This window comes from Peromyscus leucopus, chromosome 4 (genome assembly GCF_004664715.2).
Source record: "Peromyscus leucopus breed LL Stock chromosome 4, UCI_PerLeu_2.1, whole genome shotgun sequence".
NCBI classification, from domain to species: Eukaryota; Metazoa; Chordata; class Mammalia; order Rodentia; family Cricetidae; genus Peromyscus; species Peromyscus leucopus.
In genome coordinates, this window is record NC_051066.1 from 129,195,121 (window position 1) to 129,217,654 (window position 22,534).

The 22,534-nt window shown below is 48.1% G+C and overlaps 2 protein-coding genes across 8 annotated transcripts in view; one reads left to right on the forward strand and one right to left on the reverse strand.

Annotated features, from left to right (window-relative positions):
* The window catches only part of Asxl1 (ASXL transcriptional regulator 1), a 78,001-nt gene extending 65,663 nt beyond the window's left edge, over positions 1-12,338 (forward strand). For all 4 annotated transcript variants that reach the window (XM_028887504.2, XM_037205312.1, XM_028887503.2 and 1 more), the window contains exons 7-13: positions 822-915; positions 1,338-1,490; positions 2,529-2,692; positions 2,792-2,888; positions 5,119-5,224; positions 5,935-6,565; positions 7,524-12,338. In XM_028887504.2, coding sequence (XP_028743337.1) covers positions 822-915; positions 1,338-1,490; positions 2,529-2,692; positions 2,792-2,888; positions 5,119-5,224; positions 5,935-6,565; positions 7,524-10,403 — 4,125 coding nt within the window. In that variant the 3' untranslated portion in view covers positions 10,404-12,338. The remainder of the gene's footprint in view (positions 1-821; positions 916-1,337; positions 1,491-2,528; positions 2,693-2,791; positions 2,889-5,118; positions 5,225-5,934; positions 6,566-7,523) is intronic.
* A 3,315-nt stretch (positions 12,339-15,653) lies between these two features.
* Positions 15,654-22,534, reverse strand: part of Nol4l (nucleolar protein 4 like) — a 123,223-nt gene continuing 116,342 nt past the window's right edge. For all 4 annotated transcript variants that reach the window (XM_028887522.2, XM_028887521.2, XM_028887523.2 and 1 more), the window contains one exon: positions 15,654-19,960. In XM_028887522.2, coding sequence (XP_028743355.1) covers positions 19,743-19,960 — 218 coding nt within the window. In that variant the 3' untranslated portion in view covers positions 15,654-19,742. The remainder of the gene's footprint in view (positions 19,961-22,534) is intronic.

The window sequence follows — 22,534 nt, forward strand, 5'->3', positions numbered from 1 at the left end:
ACTTCCAGCTGTGACAAGTTCCTTATCTATAGGATGGGAACAGTGGTATATGATTACTTTTTTTTCTTTGTTGTCAGCTGAGGGAGTGTGCTTGGTGCATTGATATTAGACCATATCTATACTAACATTGCCTGGGAGATTTGTGTGCATGTGAACTCCTGTTTTTTTTTTCAAGACAGGGTTTCTCTGTGTAGCTTTGCGCCTTTCCTGGAACTCACTTGGTAGCCCAGGCTGGCCTTGAACTCGCAGAGATCCGCCTGCCTCTGCCTCCCAAGTGCTGGGATTAAAGGCGTGCGCCACCACCGCCCGGCGTCAACTCTTTTTTTTTAAAAGATTTATTCCTCTTTATTTTATGCATATGAATGTTTTGTTTGCTTGTGTTGATGTGCACTGTGCACTGTATATATGTTCTAGAGTGGGGCCTGAAAAGGAATCAGATCTCTTGGAATTGGAGTTACAGATGCTTGTTAGCTGCCATGTGGGAATCAAACCCTGGTCCTCTGGAAGAGAAGCCGGTGTTCTTAACTGCTGAGCCATCTCTCCAGACCCTAACGTGGGGGGCGTGTGTGTGTGTGTGTCTGTCTGTCTGTCTCACTGGCCACAGTTTGTGGAGTTGAAAGGACAACTTTGGAGAGTCAGTTCTCTTCTCCCCTTATTGGATTTTGGGACAAAGGTCATCAGGTTTGTGCAGCAAGTACCTTTAGCCATTGGGCCCCTTCACATGAACTCTTAGGAGTGAAGGAGTAGGACAAAGCCAAAGAAGTGCTGTAGTGGCCCTGGGATGACTCCTTTCTTCTTTTAAATCCCTCCTGGAAACACAGGCAAACAAACAAAAGAAAAAGACGGGGGTCATGCTGCCTCGTGTCGTCCTGACTCCTCTGAAGGTAAACGGGGCCCACGTGGAATCTGCATCAGGTATGTGTGGCCTCGGTGGTTGTGGTGCATTTTCCTAGGGTCTTGGATACCTGGCTCGGTCAGCAGCCTTTGACTTAGCAGTGTGATACCAGTAGAATTGTTGAGTCCAAGAGCCATGAAAACTAACCCAGGAAGGCAGTGTATTGTTGTGGTGAGGGCTTTGTGTTGGGTTCTGCCATACACCCTCCTCTTGCCTCCAGGGTCAGCTGTGAACATCTAATGATAACTTTGCCAGTTCATTGTAGTTTGGCGTAAAAGCTGTGGTTTGCCATTCTTTAGTGATATTTTATTAGGTGGTGGTCTCTGCTAGCCAAGGGCTGGGAGCCAGAAGCATATCAGGGAGAGCTGGGATAGCTAAACTTGTCTGAGAGCCATGGGTACAGCGTGTGATGCTTTTGACCAGTGGAATGCTGTGCCCTCAGGGTTCTCAAGCCGTCATGCTGATGGTGAAAGCGGCAGCCCATCCAGCAGCAGCAGTGGCTCTCTGGCCTTGGGCAGCACTGCTATTCGAGGCCAGGCAGAGGTCACCCGAGACCCTGCCCCGCTCTTGAGAGGCTTCAGGAAGCCAGCTACAGGTGAGTGGGTTAGCACATGTTTCTCTACCTATAAAAGAGCCCCCCTGAAGGTAAAAGTAAAAAGATGGTTATCTTCTCCACTTTTTCAGTTTAATTTTGCCTCTTGGGTGTAACCTGCTTTATTTTGATTTTTTTCCCTCTTATTTTGATTATTTCATTTGAGTAAACTCCTGTAGGCAGAAATAGACTCACATTGCTTCTTATCTGTCCCTGTGGGGACTGGTCTGTACCTGCCTTGATATTGTTTCATAAGTGTTTGGATTGCTGTCTTTTCCGTGAAGAATCCCTACGTCCATTTTTGGAGGTGTAGCATCCTGCTTACACTCAGCATCAGCAGTCAGTCAGACGCTCCATTGTTTTAGCCTAGGCCGTGTGTTGAATGGTGGCATGTGTTGGATCTGGAGCAGGCAGACAAACTCGGTGAGGCTGTCTGCAGGACTAGTGTGCTGTTTGCTATTCCAGGACTGCTTTCTTAAGGCCCACCAGCTATGGTTGTGTCGTAGTTGGGCTGTGTGGAACTGTGTGAAGACCAGCTTTGGATTCTCAAAGTTAGAATGTGTCATTGCCAAGTGGAAGTGAAGTGAGCCTTTACTATTTTGATGTAGTTACAATTCAGCAGCAGTGCTTAATCCAAGATGACCAGGTCTCTTACTTATAGTGATTTTTTTTTCAAATAAAAATAGCATTTGCATACATCAGAGAGGTATGACCCTTCACTTGGCTTTTAATAACCCTTAGTACATGTCTGCCTGTAGAACATACCTCTTTCACAAAGCCTTCTGTGTAGGTGTTTCTGTAGTCCACTAACTAGCTGGCTTCTCCAGTTTGGCTTTGTGGAGCTTGTTCTCTAATCTTAGTGGGGAGCTTAGAACCTGCCCTGTCTGATTTTCTTGGGAAGAATGTCTTCCTCCCTTTGGCTTTGATCCCAGGGGAGGCAAGCCTGAGTGTTTGTTCGCAGGATCTTTTTTTTTTTTTTTTTTTTTTTTTTGGGGGGGGGGGTTAAGCTGAAAATCTATACCCTTACTTCCAAAACTGCAGGTCAGATGAAGCGCAACAGAGGGGAAGAGGTAGATTTTGAGACACCTGGGTCCATTCTTGTCAACACCAACCTCCGTGCTCTGATAAACTCTCGGACCTTCCATGCCCTGCCAGCACATTTCCAGCAGCAACTCCTCTTCCTCCTGCCTGAAGTGGATAGACAGGTGCCAGTGCACACTTCCTCTTGGTCTCTCTCTGTCTAGGCGGGCTCCTGTGCTCTGCAGTTGCTTTACTCTTCTCATTTTGTCCCTTGCCCCTCCTAGGTGGGAACAGATGGCCTGCTGCGCCTCAGCAGCAGCGCACTCAATAATGAGTTTTTCACCCATGCAGCTCAGAGCTGGCGGGAACGCCTTGCTGATGGTGAGTAGACTTGTCACACATGGCTTGAGAGGCCTGTCGTGTGGTGTTTTGTAGCTCTGAGGTTAAGAGTATTGCCTGCAGCTGGGCGGTGGTGGCAGCCACCTTGAATCTCAGCTCTCGGAAGGCAGAGGCAGGCAGATCTCTGAGTTCCAGGACAGGCAGGGCTATACATAGAAACCCTGTCTCGGAAAAAGAAAAAAAATGATGTTGCCTGCTCTTCCAGAGAACCCAGTTTCAATTCCCAGCACCTCCGTGGAAACTCAGAATTGTCTATTACTCTAGTTCTTGGGGATCTGATGTCCTCTTCTGGCATCCTCCTAGGGTGTGAGGTATACACGTGGTGCATGCATTTACATGCAGACAAAACACCCATACATGCTAAGCTAAAAACAACGGAAGCACTATTATCTCTCAGGCTTTTGTCTAAGATCAAGTGTAAAATCCAGGTGCTCATTTTTACTACGTCTTTCTCAGAGGATATTACTGTAAGGTAGGCTTTGCTCACAGTACTAATAAATGTGGTGTTATTAGTAGGACACACTGCCCTGAAAATGCAACATCTTAGGGATATCCATTCTACATGTTCTTTTTACTATTAATAATATATATATCTATACCTTCTGGTAACGGATTGTTACCACCTCAAGATGACATACTCAGTGCCACCATGCTCTTTGTGTCATAGCTAGAGTAAATGCTAGTGTCTTTGAATTTAGTTTTCTATAGTAACTTCATAATAAATGTGTGGAGAAGAAGATCCCTAGACTACCCCTGGGTTTCATTATTATTGGCAGTTTATATACAGAGCTGGGATTTATTGCAGCAAAATCATATAAACTCATATAAAGTAAAATCAGCAATGGGAGAAGACATAGGTTTCTGAAGTCCTTTCTGTGGAGTCAAGCAGGACATAAATGAATATCTCAGAAGTAAATTGACAGTTTGAAAATGTCTACCAGTGAAGATTTTTTTATGTGTATATGTATGTGTATGTTGATATGTGCACATGAATCCAGGTGCCTTAGAGGCCAGAAGTGTTAGATTCCCTGGAGCTGGAGTTACAGGAGTTGTAAGCCACCTGATACAGATTTTCAGAACTGAACTGTTAACCACTGAGCCCTAGTACCCAGGATTTTATTGGGACTGATTCTGTTGAAAACCATTGCTAGTCTTAAAAGGAAACCAGACACATTTTTCTTCATCTTCTTTATCAAGAGGTATTAATACAAGACATTGGTGCCTAAAAAGAAAGCAGGTGTCTTTAGTATGAATAACATTGTTGGCATCAAGAGCTCCTCTTCAGTTAGGGTGAGCGTGAGAGTACTTGAAGTCCGTGTTCCCAGATCCCACCAATGGGCATCCTCAAAGATAAAGATTCAGGTCTGCAATGGTAACGTTCTATATAGGGAGTAAGGATGGTTCTTCTGGTTGCTCATTGTTTTGATTAGTGTATTGCTTGCTCCTGGCTAGTTATGGAGGAATAAATATTTCTTATAGTAGAAGTGTTAGTTCTGTCCTGAGCATGCTATGGAAGGGCCACTGATAGAGACAGGAGTTACATTCCGTTTAGAACTGCCTGATGGGGGCTGGAGGTGGGCCTGTTAGGAAGATGCTTACCATGTAAGCATGAGGACTTGATTTTGAACCCAGACACACACACACACACACACAATGGTGGTAGCCTGCTGCCCCTCAGTGGCAGTCATCAATCCAGCACTGGGGAGGTGGAGATAGGCTTGATGGTCAGCCTAGCCTAAATGGTGAGTCCTAGACCAGTGAAAAACCTTATTTCAAACAAAATACCCTTTATTTGGGTAGAAATGGCTCAGCAGTGAAGAATACTCTTCCAGAAGATGCATTTGGTTTTGGGCACCCATGTTGGATGCTCCAGCTGTGGGTGATCTTACACCCTCTCCTAGCTTTAGCAGGTATCTGCATGCACACACGGTGTACACTCAAAGACATGGAAGTAAAATGCAATCTTTAAAACAAGCAAACCAACTTTGATAGCTACCAAGGTTTTCCTCTGCCCTCCACATGCATGCATGGGCACATAGGTAGGTACACATGTGTATGCGCGCGCGCGCGCACACACACACACACACACACACACACACACACACACACAAAACAGTAAAATATGTGTTATAGAACCAGAAGGCTTGGATGTCTGTAGGACAGGTACAGTAGTATCCAGAATTCACTAACTGGAAGTTATTTCTCTCTTTAGGTGAATTCACTCATGAGATGCAAGTCAGGATAAGACAGGAAATGGAAAAGGAGAAGAAGGTGGAGCAATGGAAGGAAAAGTTCTTTGAGGACTACTATGGACAGAAGTAAGGCACTGCGTGCTATGAGTTCTGGTCTGGGCATTTTAAGGGGACAGAGACAGTTGGTGTCCAAATACAGTTAGCCATTCATATCTGTGGGTTCTGTAAGCATAGACTCAACAAACTAGCTCAGATTGTTTACAGGGGAAACTGCAGTGATCAGCACAGTCTTAACAACTGCTTGTGTCACACAGTGAAACTGGGTCTGCAGATGATTAGGGGACCTAGCTAGCTACTCGGGGCTGACATGGACTTAAACCCAAGTGGTCAAGGCAAGCCTGGGCAATATAAAGAGATTTTCTTTTTTAAAAGCCTATGGGGGGAGACAGACTGCTTGTCTGGCATGTGGGAGGTAATGGATTGGATTCTTAGCATCACAAAACAAGAAATAAAGTATTAGGAACATGTAGGTAGGTTATATTACAAACATGCCATTTTGTCTAAGGAACTTAGGCATCCTTGGATTTTGGCATCTGCAGGATGTCCTGGATATCAAGGATTGAAGGTAGTATGTACATAAAAGCATGGAAATGGCTGTGGCTTGGCTCATTTTTTAATAGTGTTCACACTAAAGTTAGTATGTTTTTCTGGGGTCATGTCTATGCACCATGCAGATTTGTTTCATTCTACCTAAGTTATCTGAGGTGCATATTGTTCATAGAAATAAAGATATGCATTCTCTGGCCTAGAGTTGATGGTGTGAGTTTGATTTGCAGATTGGGTTTGACCAAAGAAGAATCACTGCAGCAGAAAGTGGGCCAGGAGGAGGCCAAAACCAAGAGTGGATTGTGTGTCCCAGGAGAACCAGCACGGCCGCAGCGTGGGCCCACCACCCGTCAACGGGATGGGCACTTTAAGAAACGTTCTCGGCCAGATCTCAGAACCAGATCCAGAAGGAATCTGTACAGAAAACAGGAGCCAGAACAAGCAGGAGTTGCTAAGGATGTAAATTCTGCACCAGATGTTTTACTCTCCAAAGATGGGAATGCTAAGACCAACTCGGAAGGGGTGAGCAGTCCCCCTAGGCCAGATGTGTCCTCTGCAGCCTCTGGACAGGAGGGTTCCAAGTGTCCCAGTGAGCCTGTGGCTTCCCGGATCCAAGCAGAAACGGACAATTTGGCATGTGCCTCTACATCTCCAGACAGAATCCCTAGCTTACCTCAGGATACTGTGGCTCAAGAGACAAAGGATCAGAAGAGGAAATCCTTTGAGCAGTCGGCCTCTGCATCCTTTCCCGAAAAGAAGCCCCGGCTTGAAGATCGTCAGTCCTTTCGTAACACAATTGAAAGTGTTCACACCGAAAAGCCACAGCCCACTAAAGAGGAGCCCAAAGTCCCGCCCATCCGGGTAAGAAACTTCAGTTCCTAGAGTTCCAGGTGCCAGACTTCTTTTGAGGATCATGAGATTATGGAGCTTTTTGTCAGGGACAGGGACAAGGGCAAGAGCAGAGGCCCTCAGGCCCTGTTATGAATTACATGGAGTACAAAACTGTCAGTAAGAAAGCTTCCTGTGACTGACAGGATGATGCATTTAAAATTATCTGGAGGTCAAAAAATCCTCTGAGGTTTGTAGTTTTATTAGGTGTTACATTATTTGTTTAATGACCCACAGGTTCAATTAGAAATTTAATTTGAATGGTGTGTTTGGCTTCCCATACAATCCTAGCACTTGAAAAGCTAAAACTGGGGGATTGCCAGCAGTTCAAAGTCAGCTTGGGTTAACAACGAAAAACTTTGTATCGGTGGGTAAAGGAACTTGCTGCCAACCCTGATAACCTGGATTTGGGACTCACATGATGGAAGGAGAGAACCAACTCCTGTAAGTCGTTCTTTGACTCCACGTGTGATTGTGGCCTCTGTGCATACATATACACAATAAATAAATGTCATAAAAAATGTTTTTCGGGGCTGGAGAGATGGCTCAGGAGTTAAGAGCACTGACTCTTCCTCCTGAGGACCCGGGTTCAATTCCCAGCACCCACATGGCAGCTCACACCTGTCTGTAACTCCAGTTTCAGGGGACCCTGACACCCATGGCAAAAACACAAATGCACATAAAAATACAATAAAATATATTTAAAAAAAAAATGTTTTTCAAGGAGGGAAAAAGATGAGATTTTCCTGCAGCATAAACGGTTCTTTAGTGGAGCTTGCTCAGAATGAAGTGGTGTCATAGGTAGCCATTCTAATTTTTAGGAAAGTGTGTTTTTTAGGCCATGATGTCTAAGATAACTTACATTCCAGTTTTGCTATGTAGTTCCTAGGTCAGGTCACCCTGTTAAAACTGCTATTTATGCTTCTTGCAGATTCAACTTTCACGTATCAAACCACCCTGGGTGGCTAAAGGTCGGCCCACTTACCAGATATGCCCCCGGATTGTCCCCATCACGGAGTCCTCCTGCCGGGGTTGGACTGGTGCCAGGACCCTCGCAGACATTAAAGCCCGTGCTTTGCAGGCCCGAGGGGCGAGAGGCCACCACTGCCATCGAGAGGCGGCAACCACTGCCATCGGAGGGGGGGGTGGCCCGGGTGGAGGTGGCAGTGGGGCCATCGATGAGGGAGGTGGCAGAGGCGGCGGCAGTGGTGATGGTGGTGAGGCCTGTGGCCACTCTGAGCCCAGGGGAGCCCCAAGCACCTCTAGAGAGAGTGCGTCAGATCTACAGCGAACACAACTACTGCCGCCTTGTCCTCTGAATGAAGAGCACACTCCAGCTGAAGCTGCCTTGCCCAGAGCCAGAGTAGAGGACGTGGCTTCTCTCAGAAAGGAGAGCTGCCTTTCACGGAGGGTCCCAGGTGTGCTTACAAGTGGGCTGGAGGATGCCTCCCAACCCCCTGTTGCTCCCACTGGAGACCAGCCATGCCAGGCTTTGCCACCACTGTCCTCCCAAACTCCGGTGGCTGAGAAGTTAGCAGAGCAGCCTAAGTTGCTTCTAGATGGTAGAACTGAGTGTGAGTCTGGTAATACTTCCTGGGAGAGGGGTAGTGAGGATCAAGGATCCACTGTCCCCTCAGAGAATGGTTCTGAACAGTCTCCAGTGGGAGATGTATTAGGAGGAGTAAATGACCAGGCCTTTGATGATAATCCCAGGGTGAAAGAGCTTGTAAATGTGACACCTACTTTTAGATCTGAATTGTCATTGGCTAAGTACCTACAAGATGAATCTGCTGATGATGGATTAGGACTTGGTGACACAGGCCCCCTCAAAAGGGAAAGTGATAGACAAGAATCTTTGAATACTGAAGCTTTTGCATCTGGTGGTGCTGCCTCCTGGGTACCCATTCTGTCAAATTATGAGGTAGTGAAAGAGTCTGAGCCAGAAACCAGAGAAAATGCACCATTTCTGGAGCCCAGGGATGAAGAGGAGTGGGAGAGAGCTGTTCCCCTCATTGCTGCCATGCCTGGGGAGTTGGCAGCCACGGGTGTGCCCCACTCTGAGAGCTGCGCTTCACTCTGGACAGCACCTCCTCCTGGAACCATGGACAGCACTTGCAGTGATGGTGAGCAGGTAGGCCTTGAAAGACTGGAGATGAAAGGCATATCTGAAACTCCAAGTCCTCACGGCGAGTCCACAGATACAGCCTCTGACTCTGAAGGCCACCTCACCGAGGACGGCAGTGAGGTGGATGCAAGTGAAGCCACAGAAGCAAAGGAGTTGTTAGTGGGCAGGAGTGAAAAGCAGGACTGGGCCCCATCCTCCTCGCTGTCCAAGGTGAGCAGGAACCCAAGTGTGCTTACAAGGACAGAAGGGATAGCGGCTTCTCAGAGCTGGGTCTCTAGAGTATGTGCAGTCCCACCCAAGATCTCGGACTCCCTGCTGCTCTCCAGTACTGACTGCCAGCCCAGGTCTGTGTGCCCACCCAAGCCTGGTTCTTCTTCAGTGGAGGTTACCAACCCTCTTATGATGCACCTGCTGCACGGTAACTTGCCTCTGGAGAAGGTTCTTCCTCCAGGTCACAGAGGCAGCAAGCCAGAACCCCCACAGCTGCCATTTAGAGACCAGAGCCAGGATAGAGGTACTGGGGAAGACAATCACCTAGTTGCCAGAAGCAGCCCTGGTTCTGCACTAGCTTTGAAGGAGTCTCTTCTGGCCCCGAGCTATGCAGCAAGCACTGGTCTTGGCAGGGCAAAGGCCTCCCAGGCTCCTGGAATGCCCCAGAAGATTGCATCGATGGTTCCAAGTTTAGACTCCCAGCATCCAGTGACAGAACTGACACCTTCTTCTGGCAGCCTGGAAGAAATAGATTCCAAAGAGCATTTCTCTTCCTTCCTTTGTGAAGAGCAGAAAGAAGCCCATTCCCAGTCCCAAGGCAGTGATCCAGGTACTGCCTCAGGCCAGTGTCCAGGAGATCACACTACCTCCGAAGTGCCATGTTTCTCCTCTGCAAATGTGAGCCTCTCCTTTGATCCTGAGCAGACAGATAGGACCCTGGGTGATCAGAACAATGCTGGTAGTCAAGAGAAGAAACTGTTTGGTCCTAGGAATACGATCCCTATCCTTCAGTGCCCCAGGTCTGGAGAGCAGACACCACTACCTGCTGAGGTCCCTCCAGTTTTTCCCAGTCGGAAGATAGAACCAAGCAAAAACTCGGTATCTGATGGTGTGCAGACCGCAAGGGAAGACTGGACGCCAAAGCCATCACCTGGCTCTGCTGGTGGCAACAAGACAGAGCAGACGTTCTCGAGGGGTCCACTTAAGGCAGATGCAGAGAATAGAAAAGCTGCAGGGTGTAGTCCTCTGGAACTAGTGGGTCACTTGCAAGGGATGCCTTTTGTTGTGGACCTGCCTTTCTGGAAATTACCCAGAGAGCCAGGGAAAGGGCTAAGTCAGCCCCTGGAGCCTTCTTCCATTCCCTCCCAACTCAACATCAAGCAGGCTTTGTATGGGAAGTTTTCTAAACTACAGCTGAGTCCCACCGGCTTTAATTACTCCTCCAGCTCTGCCACCTTTCCCAAAGGCCTTGCTGGAAGTGTGGTGCAGCTGAGCCACAAAGCCAGCTTTGGTGCAGGCCACACTGCATCACTCTCCCTGCAAATGTTCACTGACAGCAGTGCGGTGGAAAGCATCTCTCTCCAGTGTGCATGCAGCCTGAAAGCCATGATCATGTGCCAAGGCTGCGGAGCATTCTGCCATGATGACTGCATTGGACCCTCAAAGCTCTGTGTATTGTGCCTTGTGGTGAGATAATAAATTATGGCCATTGGAAACATTGTACATTTAGTGTGTGTATTTTAATAATGGTTGATCTTAAATCTGTATACAGAATATCATTGGTATAACGAACTATCTCTAGGCGAGATAAATCTTGCCTTCCCTTCAAATTTACAGTGCTGAAGCCCTCTGTCACTTGACACCCTTCTAGTCTTGCTAGTAGGGTTTCCAGCGGGGGCGGGGTAGACCTGTGGTTGCCCACAACCAGCCAGCCTAAACCCTCTTGGAGTTAGGCAGCATAGTGTGGCAGGGCAAATGGACTTGAAATTGAAGTAAGAAGGTTGGGTTCTCCATGGCTGGAACTCACCTGCCTGAATTGAGCAGGAATGTCAGTCTTCCACTGCCCCTCGCTGCAGTCTTCTACTTTGCTTGGGGAATTGATGGTTGCAGAAGCCACACAGGGTTAAAGTAACTTCCATCATTGCCCATCAGGGGATCAAACACCTGCTGATCTTGATGTCATATTTCTGTCATTTGCCAGTTGATGGAGCCAAGTTGACCTTTGGTTCTGGTGCTTCACCCAGTTTGGAACTATTATCTGTCTGTAACCCATGGATCCACAGATTCTTTTGGAAGCTTGAATAGCCCTTCTTGGACAATGGGGTCTGGAAATAGGGCTATCTGCTATGGAAATGCTATCTGTAGACCTTGAGAGTTAACTGTACAGATGTTGCAGGTGACTACTGCTTGCTACCCACCCCGTCACATTTGACTCTGTGGGAGTGGGCACCCATGCACCTGTGTATGTGAAAGTCATTTTACATTTCCAAGCAGTCTGTTTCTTATTTTTATATTTTTAACTCTATTCTTGGATGTATAAAGTGAACTTTTTGGCTTCTGTAAGTATGCTCTATGCACCTCTAATGTTTTATTCTGTATTTATATGTTGTACACAGTACTGGCCAATTCTGTAAATGGATGTATTGTACAGAGAACATGAACGTCGTCTCTTCCTTTATTTACGTCTTCAGCACCCTTGATTAAATGGTGTTGTTTACTTCTGTGCACCAATGGTCAGAGCCACTGAGTGCTGTGCTGCCGATGTGAGAAGGAAGTTACTGACTTGTGACCTGTGGTTGGCCCTGTGCCTTGTCACCTGTCACCAGAGAATCTGCCACCGCCTACAGCGCCACAGACAGCTGCTCACACACCACTGAGCAAACATGTCTTGTTCCTTCTATCTATTCTCTTCTAGCCTTGAGTGGCTGCTCCGCTGCCATATATGACAAATGGCCATCACCAGTGTTAAGTGCTTCTGGATTCATGGGTGAGTTCCTTGGGCGGCCCCCAGACAGGCCTTCTGGATCTGGCTCCAGGGTCATCACCTGTCAAAGCAATATTGGGGATTGCTAGGCTCCTTTTGACTTACTTTTGACAGTAGGTTTCAGGGGAACAAAGCCATGCCTGCTGCCTGCCTCTCTCCTAACACGTTGCCATCAAGTAGACACCCTTCGTATTTGTCTGACCTCGTCCCAGTTTCTACCCTCTTTCTTGTATTTTTACTTGAAAATTGGGAGCCCTTGTTTAATTTAGCTGTCTCCTTGCGTGAGTGCTTCTGTATGAAGTATAAAAATTTGTGTGCCTTGAGCAAATCTCATTTTCTCTGTAAGCTGCCGCTCCCCCATTTCATCTGAGGTGGCTGTCTTTTTTGGGGGGAGGGCAATCAAGTGTGAATGAGGAGTTGATAGTGATGTGATTTAAATTCAGTATTGGCCAAGTTCATGTTGTGTGCTCAAAAGTCTCTTTACCAAAGACCAGGAGCAGGAGCCAAGCATATCCAGTCTTAGCTTCTAAGACCTTTGAGGTCTCAGAAGTGAAACTTGACAGTGGTCTGGTCCATGGGGCTGCTCAAAAAAGCGCTGCTCTTGTATGTCTCATTGGTATTGGAAAAATAAACCTGTACAACCTGCACTTGTCTCCCTGTCATCTGTTGCTGCCTGTGGATATGGGGAGGCTGGGTAAAGTACAGAGCTGGACAGGTTCTCTTGATGGGCTCCTTTGTGCAATGGAATAGGCAGTCCACTGGTCTTTGAACTCCTGATTCAGTGACCGTTTCCACTGGGTATAATAGAGCCAGAAAGCTAATGGAAGTAATGGGAACTGCAAATAGAAACTAAAAGGCTTCCTTCCTCCCTCCTTCCAGGAGCTCATCCATATCACCTGCCTCTCTCGGGTGGAGCTCTCCATATGGATTCCCGTGGTTGATAACCGAGCAATGACTAGTTCTGGCTTTGTCATGGTGTGGGGCAGATTCAGGGTCACTGCTGCTTGGGCAAGCCTGAAAGGATGCCTGGTACTTCAGGAGTGCTTGAGTGCCTGGTTACCTAAATGGAAGTGAAACGTAAGCATAGGACCTGGTCATGCGAGAATCATGGACACTTGGAGCACAAGTTTTATAGAGCTCCTGTTGAGCATTTCTATTGGATGATGGAAGCCCCTGCTGGCAAAGATTTCTTCTAGTGCCTCCATATCACCACATCCAATTGTCCTTCGTCTTCAGGAGTTTAGACTCTGCTGGGGACAGCATCTGGCCACCAGAATCATATCTAAGAGGCAGAATGGGATAGTGGTTAGGGGACAGGCTGCTACTTACTGTCTTGTCCAAATGTGGGTGCTAGTTGCATTGACATGGGGTGATGGGTACACTTGCCACCAGGAGGTACTTATGCCAAGCCAGGATTAACAGCTTCACAAACTTAAAACTTGAAGTAGCTGCTATCAGGTGCCACTCTTGCCTCAGGGATCCTGGGCTGTGCTGAGGTGGTAGTGCCAGGCCGGCTCTGCAGTGTCACCCGGTGTTCAACCTCACTCTACAACTATTGAGTGCAGTGCTGAGATGAGAAGACCAACTAAGGAAAGTGCAAGGTACACATGTCTGTTTGATGATCTAACATGCTCTTGATGAAATAGGACTTTGGCCATGCAGAAAACAAAGGCAGGCAGATCTCGGTGTGTTTGAGGCCAGCCTGGTCTACAGAGTTCTAGGACAGCAAAGACTACACAGAGAAAACCTGTGTGGAAAAAACCAAAGAGAAAGAAATAGGACCTTGTTTGAAAGGGGTAGGGCCTGTGTAGACATTGGAAATAGCAGACTCAAGGGGTGAATCCCTATCCTGGATTACTCTCAGGGTACTATTGTAAGCTATCGAGAAGGTGGGCTTGTGACCTGGAGATTGCTATTTACACCCCAAACTGGGCAGCACTCATGTTTCTTCTCTCCATTCCGCATCAGTTTGAAAGCCTGGCATAGTGCTGTTGGGGTGCTGCCTTGCCTCAGTAGGTGGGTGTTCATTCTGGGGACTACCTGCTGTAAACTTGCAGAATGCACAAAAGCTCTAGAGGCAACCAGGCTCCCAGATGGTAAACCTAATAAAATCTGAATTCATAGAAGAGATGGAGGGAGATAGACCTTTGCCAAGATTGACAGATTTTCTAAGAACTAGGCTTTCCCATGTGTTGTTTTTGCTTTTGTTTTATTGGGTTTGTGGAGGGGTAGGGGATGTTTTTGTTTTTTTATTTTTAAGATAAGGTCTCAAATAGAGACCTTCTGTATGGCCTGGAATTCACTGTATAGACCAGAGTAGCTGTCAACTCAGATCCCTCTGCTTCCTGAGAGCTGGGGTTAAAGGCATCTACCACCCAGTGGTATTGTATTTTTCACAGGGTCTCACATATCCCATGTTTGATCCTGCCTCTACTTCCCAGGTGCTATGCATGGACCACTGCACCTTGTTATATGTGGGCCTGGTGATTAAACCCAGATCTTTGAGCATGTGAGGCTAGCTAGCCCTCTACTGAGTTACATCCTCAGCTCATGCCTGTACGGCATTTCAGATGATTTAAAAGGACATGTGTTCTCCCCTGAGTGGGTGAAGAGGTTTGCTAGTATTATTGGGTGAACTTGTCCCTGCTTTAACATGACATTTCCCATTTGATGGTGTCTTGTGTTAACTGAAGCACCACCTAAAGAAGCAAGAGGAATGATTTCTGTTTTCTGTACTCCAGCTGCTTCCCCTGGGATTCCTGTGTCTGAGGAGCCACAGCCTCACTGGGGAGGTAAGTGTTTTCTGATGGCTGAAAAGCCACTAGGGTCTGCAGATTTTATTCTGTGGGTATTGCCAAAGTTGTGGGGCTTTTTTGTTCCTTAGTGAATCTCAGCAATAGTTTTGGCAGGATGGGAACTTTCTTGGCATTACTGGGGATTTCCTGGCACCTGGCTCCATACCTGGTAAGGGTATGGTGTGGAGGCTCATCTTGTGCTTTGCCATACCTAACCATATCTGCACTGCTTAGGTACATAGCCATTGAGGGCTGCAAGCTGCTCACACTCGTCCTTTAATATGTGCATTTGGTTGCTTCATGGAATCGCTGCATAAGGCTTTAATAATTGGTAATGTAGCCAGGTGTAGTGGGCACACCTTTAACCCCAGCCCTTGGGAGGCAGAGGCAAGCAGATCTCTGAGTTCAGGGCTAGCTTGGTCTACATAGAGTGTTCTAGAACAGCCAGGGCTATGTAGACCCTGTTTCAAAAAACAAAACAAAAACCTGCTTATATCTGCATAAACAGTTTGAATAGTAAAAATTTTGCTTTTAACTTTTACATCTAATTTTTTTTTTCAAACTCATGGTAATCAGCTTCTTCCCAGCCATCTTCCTGTAACATTTCCTAAAAGCTTAACCTAAATGACCCGTAGGGTGGAAAACTATGCAATACTAGGGAAAGCGGCCTTTTGATTTCTTTCAAGGGAGGTTTTGCCTAGAATTGGATGTCAGTTACTAAATGTTCAGGACTAGTTTTCCAGGCTCTTTAGGGTTGTTGTAGGAGCTTAGATTTGGTCAGTTGGCCAGGCACCCGCATAACAGAAGGCATAGGTTTTGTTGTCACACAGCTGCAGCTAAATTATTGCTTGGTTGATGACTGAATTTAAGCAAGGTGTGATACAGTGTGCCTCCACTGCATAGTCCTCTAGTGGGAATGAGGTGACTGAAACTTGACTGCCCCGCAGGAGACCTGCCACCAGTGCTGGGCACCTTGGAGGAGTACCCTTCCCTCCCTTTCTAACAGGTGGGGTGCCAAAATGAAAACCTTGTGAGGATGTCTGTGAGCTCGTTATTGGCTAGGGAAAGGTGAACTCTATTGGTAGGAAGATGTCTCCAGACTTAGATTCAGAAGGACCAGGACTGGTTGGAGGTGCTGCTGGAGGTGGGACACAGTCAAAGCTCAGCTTTGGGTTTGTTGTTCAGTGTTTATTAAGTAGATTCAGTCTGGTATATGATATACAGTTTCAAAAGGAAAAGGATTCCACATACTTATGACATCAGTGCATTTAGCAGTAATACCATGGAGATAACCGCTCATTAACAGCTCATTGGTCTTCTGGTAAGTGAGGGAAAGAGGGCGTTGGCCTGTGCTAGTCATTCCACAAACAAAACAGAATTTAGTAGCCGCATCACGTAGAAAGACACATCCTAAGAATTAAAGTATTTAGCCACGTTTACTGGGAAACTACAGAACACAAACACTTTATAGAGCATTGAGGAGGAGGTCCTCACCTGCTTAGAAGAGCCACATTAAGTTGCATAGGTGCATATCTGTAAAAATATAATTTAGCGGTGAAACCATTGATGAATAAAGTCACCTTTAAAAGTTGGTGCCATCCACTGCTTTCGGTAAGTGCCTTATGCTTACTGTCTGGAGCCCCTGACCCTCCCCAGAGGTGGTGGGAACCCTGAAGAAGTGCTTGTACCATCTGCACTGAAAGTCACAGTCTCACCTGACATGGAACTCTTGCTCTTCCAAAATGTGTCTCAGTTATGCCAGCAGATTGATGACCTCTTGTGTTGTCCCTAAATCCTGCCTGGCTTGCTCCCAAGGGCCCCATGAGTCCTCTTGACCTTCTTCCTATTGCCTGCTGTCCAGAGAACTTCCTCCCAGAGCTGGGCAGTGCAGTCCTTCCTTACAGCCTCCTCTATGTGCTATCCCCCACCCAGCAGACAAGAGGAGCTATCTTGATTTCCTCTCGTCAGTGAACACATGAGAGGCACAGGGCGTCCACCAGGCAGAGTGTGTTGGCAAATCTGAGTTCCAGGTGGTGTAGGTTTTTGTTTTTAGGTGGAAACGGGTACAAAGTGAGAGGTTTTGCTTTGTGGCTATGCTAAGCAGATGAGCTAGTGAGGTGCATCTTCCTCCTCGAGCGCGCGTCTTGCAGAACACACAGGGATGGGGCGTCTGTACATGTAAACAGTACACTTCCACTGAGTCCAAAATTAGGAGCAAAATACAAAGGTTCACATTGGTCTTAGGTAGATACAGGCAAGAGAGGATCGAGCTGTTGAGCTCAGAAACAACAAAACAAAGTTTCTAAAGCACCACTAAATTATATAAAAATCAGACCACGGACGGATTGAAACTGGTATTCTGGTGAAATACTTTACTATCTTGTAAAAAGTTTTACAAAAAATTACAAATTAAAAGTATCAACCCTCTGAGTTCAAAGCAGCATTTTGAGAATGAACTGGTAGTTAATCCTATAACCACCTGGGGAGTCATATGTGGCCCTTGAGAATAGGGAGGGACAGATGGGTTCCATCTGTTCCAAGTCCTCTAATACCCTCCTAGACTGCCTGCCCCTCCCCAACACCATCCTTGGGAATAAACTGTCCTTTTGTTGAGTGGTGAGAGAATACCCCTTTCAGATGGGTCATGTACACTACCACTGGTCTAACAGGTCATCCACCATTTCTTGACACCTGCAGGCATCTGCCCTGCAAGGACTCTGAGATTGGTGTATCCTACACTGGCATTTCCAATGAACTTGAGTTCACCAATGATGACTTTGTGCCCTGAGCCTTCCATCAGCCTGAAGTGGCTGTAGGGCAGGGCTCTGAGGAGCTCCCCCTGGGAAAAGGCAGGCCCAAGTCAGGAGGGGAAGGCTTGAAGCTGCATCTTTCAAAACAAAAGCAAAACAGAACAAGTCCCCTGATTGAACTAGGTAATGGAATCCTGTCCCCACACTATCTTGCTCCTGGAAATGGCTGTCTCTGAGGCTTTGGGGACAGCTTCCCTGGGAGGAAGTTCAGGTCAGCATGGTAGATTCCACTGTCCTGCAGTCCCTCTGGAAGCCATCAGCACTGCCATTGGGTCTGTTGCTCTTGAAAACATGGAACCTATGCTCACACTGTACTCTGGGAGCAGGCTGCCGGTGGCTGATCGAGACTGCCTGCCTGCACTTAGGAAACATCCCTTAGATGTCGATTATGCTCGCTCTTACAGATGTGTCCCATAGGGGTGGAGGGGGGATTTCCTGCCTAGTGTCTTCTTTCGTCTTCCAAAAATGCAAACCATTTGTGTCTAGCCTGGGTACTGCCTCTAGGAGCAGAAATAACATGGTAAGCAATTGATACCAGAAATTCTAGGGCGGCGATTGTCTCTGCCAACTTTTACATTAATATTTTCACAAATTGCCGGGGGTAACATTTTGCAAAAGATCTGATTACTTTGTAGTATTCACACACAAAAATAAATATTTACACAGATTCAAACATCTAGGAGTCCTACTGAGCAGGTGGGGAACTGGGCACATGGTCGGCCAGCTGTGGGGAGGCCCTGGGCACTGGAGCTTGTGCTGTACGAAGGGGGCTCAGGTGTCCTGGCCCAGTCCAGAGGCCTGGTTGGTGAGCGGGCACATGAAGGCAGAGGTGGTGTGGCTGGGTAGGCATTGGAGGCCACATGAGAGACCACATTTAAGCCCAGGGTGGAAGTGTGCAGGGTGGGGAGCCCTGCCTGCCCACCTGTTTGAGGGGTGGTCTGTCAGGCTGCCCACAAGCAGTCCCTGCCATAAACCAGTTTGGGAAGGGGCACCTGCTCTGGGATCGAGAGTGGCTCTCTGGTTATCCTAGTGGCCACTCAGCCCTGGCTCCCCTGAGGCCTCCTTGCTCTGAGGGAGGAAAGGCAACAGGGCTTCTGCCAGCTCTGGGCAGGGGCAGGCAGCAGAGTGCTGCTGTCATGGCTACGGAGTGTTGAGGGAGAGGCCCCTTGGCCTGCTGAGGTCTGGGTGAATCCCTGGTTTTAGCAGCACTGGTAGGTATTGCACAGAGCAAGAGGAAGTGCCTATCAGGAAGGAAAGAAACCAGGTCAGCTTTTTCTTGTCCCTTGTCACACTCCAGGGACTGGGTTTCTTATAGGACAGGCCTTTCCCCACTTCCATCAACGATCTGATCCCTTTACTCCCATCGTGAGGTGAGAGGTGGAAGCCTTAGTCCACCCTGGGGCACACAGGCCTGACAAAGGGAGCTGGCCCTGAAGAAGTGGCCCTTCCAGCAGGTTATCTGAGACCGGGGCCTGTGTTCATCAGACCTGGGTCCTTGACCAGCTCCCAGCACTGTATCCTGTCAAGCATCTACAAGAGCCAGGCAATGGCAAGCTGCTGGTTTTAAGGGCCAAGCCCCTCTGGGCTCTGGCTCTTGGACACTAGGTCTGATTTAACCCCCAGCAGCTAGATAAAGAGTTGGGGAGACAGTCATTCAGAACACGCTTGGAGCACATCCTGGAAAAGCCCACGCTGGAGTGTGAGGTAGAATACAGGTGACCGTGTGACGGAACTCTGGAGGGTGGGTGGTGCTTCTGTTTGCAGTGGGTGTGGGTGAGGTCCTCCTGTTTGCCAGTGCCTGGCAGTATCCCTGTGGCAGCACTGGGATGTGCGACAAGACAGCCTAGTGGAGTGTGGTGGCCTTCCCAAGGGTGTGCTGGGCCTACTCTGCTGGCCCCCAGCCCACGTCAGTGTAGTGATATGGAATGTTAGGTACAGGGATACATCCTTCTGATCATACAGACAAAGACTGGCAATCTGTACAAACACAAAAGAATCCATTTCAGAAAAATAAATTACTAAGGGGAGAGGAAGAAAGGGTCCACGTTTGCTCTTCTCAATAAATATGCAATTCTGCTCACCTAAGACTTCAAAGGTAATTATTGGGATGGGGGTTCTAACATCAGGGTCCATGAAGGTGATTCTAAATAGAGCTGCAGCCCCTGTGCCTTGTCAGGGGAGCCCCAACCCTTTTAGAGCTGCCCCATTGGCCTCTTTCCAAGCAGGTCAGAGCACCCGTGTGGTGAAATTCAAAAAAAAAAAAAAAAAAAAAAAAGTGTCCTTGTGCCCAAAGTCTCAGATGCTCGGAGTGTGGCTAGAAACAGCTCTTTTGGATCCCACCTCTCTCAGAAAACAATGTACCAACTGGTGAGGCAGGAAGCTGGGTCCAGGCTGGGACAGCCTCCTTCCCTGGCGTCGGCGTCGTGCATTCTGGGGGCCAGTGGGGTCAGTTCTGCTGTAAAATGAGGTTTTCCAGTTCATCCGCAGAACGCAGCAGGAAGGCTGCAGACTCTCGGTAGCCGGCAATGAGCTGCCGCACAGCGCTGATCTCCGTGGGGCTGAGCTGAGCCGTGGGCATGGTCCTGCTGGTGCTGTTGCTGGAAGGGGTGGGCGTGGGGGGGGTGGGGGTAGAGGCCCCACCTTTCATGCTGAGGTCTGTGGGCCCTGTGGAGAGGAAAAGATGATTTTTAGACTCTATAAATTTTAGAGGAAGTGGAAGCCCCTGCCTGTATCTGGGAAGGACACCCAGCCAGCCATGCCTTGTGTGTTCTGTGACTGGGCATAGTGTTGAATGGGGGTCCTGGTCTATTTCCCTGATGGCTGTATTCCCAGGATCTAGAATAGGGCTTTTACATGACAAGAGTTCGAGGTTGAACCTCACTATCAACCCTATGACAGGCAAAGTTCACATGGGAAATGTGTGGGTTCTGCCTTAGGAATGGGGTGGCGTGCATCAGGCTTTAGCATAAGCCACAGCAGGGCTCCAACCTAGCTTCCGGCCTCTACCCACGCCTTTCACTACTTTTTGAGGACTCCCATCAGACACATCCCAGCTCTGGTCCCCTGAAAAGGAAAAGGTGGCCTTGAGACAGCATCTATGCCATTAACTCCTGAGCCCTGCCTCGCCCTGAGTGGTGGTCAAGACTGGAACAGGAATAATAAATAGTCCCAGGAAGGAACTGTACTACAGGCACTGTGCGAAAGGGCTGTTGGTATGTTTGGGGGGCAGTAAGGTGCATGTGCCATCTCTCCAGAAGAAAGCTGAGCGGGGAAGGGTACAGCACACAGCACCATATTGCAGTGAGCCCTGGGAACAGCCACCATTCCAGTTTGGAAAGGCAATGAACACCCAACCCTAGAGGATGGGGGAGGGGCAAGGTGCTGGGATTAAAGGTGTGTGCCACCACACCAGGGCTATTTATTTTTGTGGTGCTAGAATCCTTGTCCTCTGAGGAGTTCTCTGTCCCAAGTGAGAAGGCTGATGCTCCTGGGGAGAAGAACTAGAAACCGCAGGACCCAAGGAGGTTTTCTGGAGAAACTGTCTGCTGTCTGCCCCCTACTGGCCAGCTGTGGCAGCAAAGGAACCCAAGGTCTGAAAACCCCTAGGGATCACAAGCCACCTCTTTGCCTCTCCCTTAGCAGCTCCATGGAGTGGGCTGCCAGCACTGGAATTCAGCAGGTTCCTTCAGCAAGTCCTTTTCTGCCACCTGACTCCTCCCAGCTCGAAATGATCCTGGGGAAGCACAGACAGAGCCCAGCAGACAGGCTTTTCAGCCTGTGGGAGAACTAGCTGCAGTGCCCAGAGACTTCTCAGTAGGCCTGGGACTTTTGGAACAGACTTCCAATAGGTAGACATGGAAGTGTTTGGAGCTTGAAAAGCCTTGTAGGTGTGTATCAAGAAATCAAACAATGAAAAGAGCTGAGGAATGAGAGACCATGTACTTGGTGAGCCCTTTCCACCCTAGGTAGCTCATTTTCCCAGCTGTTGCCCTGCGTCCCCTGCCCTCAGCCTTCATCTTAGAGGCTGTCTTACATGATGCTCTTCTGGGCCATCAGCATGTCTCTACTTCCCTGTTCACCGCTGCATTTACACTGTAGAGATGGACAAACCTTGTCCTGGAGACATCTAGACTAGAAGGAACGAACATCTAGGCATAAATTTTGGAAACAACTGTTGCTAAAAAGGAAGTTGGTGCAGCCGCTGATTGGGAAAAGAAGTTGGTATCTGTGATTTGAACAGTTTGTAAACAGTTATTTTTCCCTCTAACCAGAAAATGTGGATGGTTTGCTAAAAATATTTCCTTGGGGATGTAACTCAGTGGGTGAAATACCTACTCTGGGTTCAGTTTCTAGCACCACAAAAATAAATAGCCCTGGTGTGGTGGCACACACCTTTAATCCCAGCACTCAGGAGGCAGAGGCAGGTGGATCTCTGTAATTTCGAGGCCAGCCTGGTCTACAGAGTGAAACCCTGTCTCAAAAAACCAAAATAAATAAAAACAAATGACTACGTAACAATGCTCTTGGAATTGAGAAGGCAGAGCAGTAAGTCTGTTATAATCACACATGGAAAGAAGAAGAGCCGTGTGTTGCAGAACCAGAACCAAGGGGATAGGACAGGTTTGATTCCCTCTGGGTGGTTTGGGCCCATCCCTGTGCAGGCTCTGGTTACAGCCAGACTCTCCAGGTTGCTAGTGGTCCCTGTGGGGCTAATGTGGGCACAAACTGCGTAGCACCCCAGGCCAGAGGAGCAGACTCTGATTCTCCAATGACAGCATGAGCAAAGTGAGATGGAAAAGCCATTAGCATAGCTGTTGTGGGCTTCCTGGAGCTGAATCAAGCAATCACATGAGAAAGCTGTGACTGGGCAGGGCAGCGGGAGGGACGGCTCTGGGACCCGGCAGCTACTGCTTGTTCTCCTCTGCCACTGGTGCTTACAGGACAAGGCTGTTCCCAGCGAGGAGGAAATGGTCAGCTCTTGGTTCAGAGATGGGATACATGGGGCACACAGCTGCCCCCTGATCTCAGTTCTGGCTGCTCTTCATGTCTTTCAGGACCCATAACCTCATGAGAGGCCAGGGAGCCACCAAAGCTGCAGTCCTAAGACAAGCCATGCTGTGTATACCAGGTGAAGACTGGTACTGCCTGGGTATGACTGGGCACCAGGTCATCCTTACCTCAATCAGTTGGTACTAGTGTCCCCAAGAGTTCTAACTTCCCAGATCCTGAAACCCACTT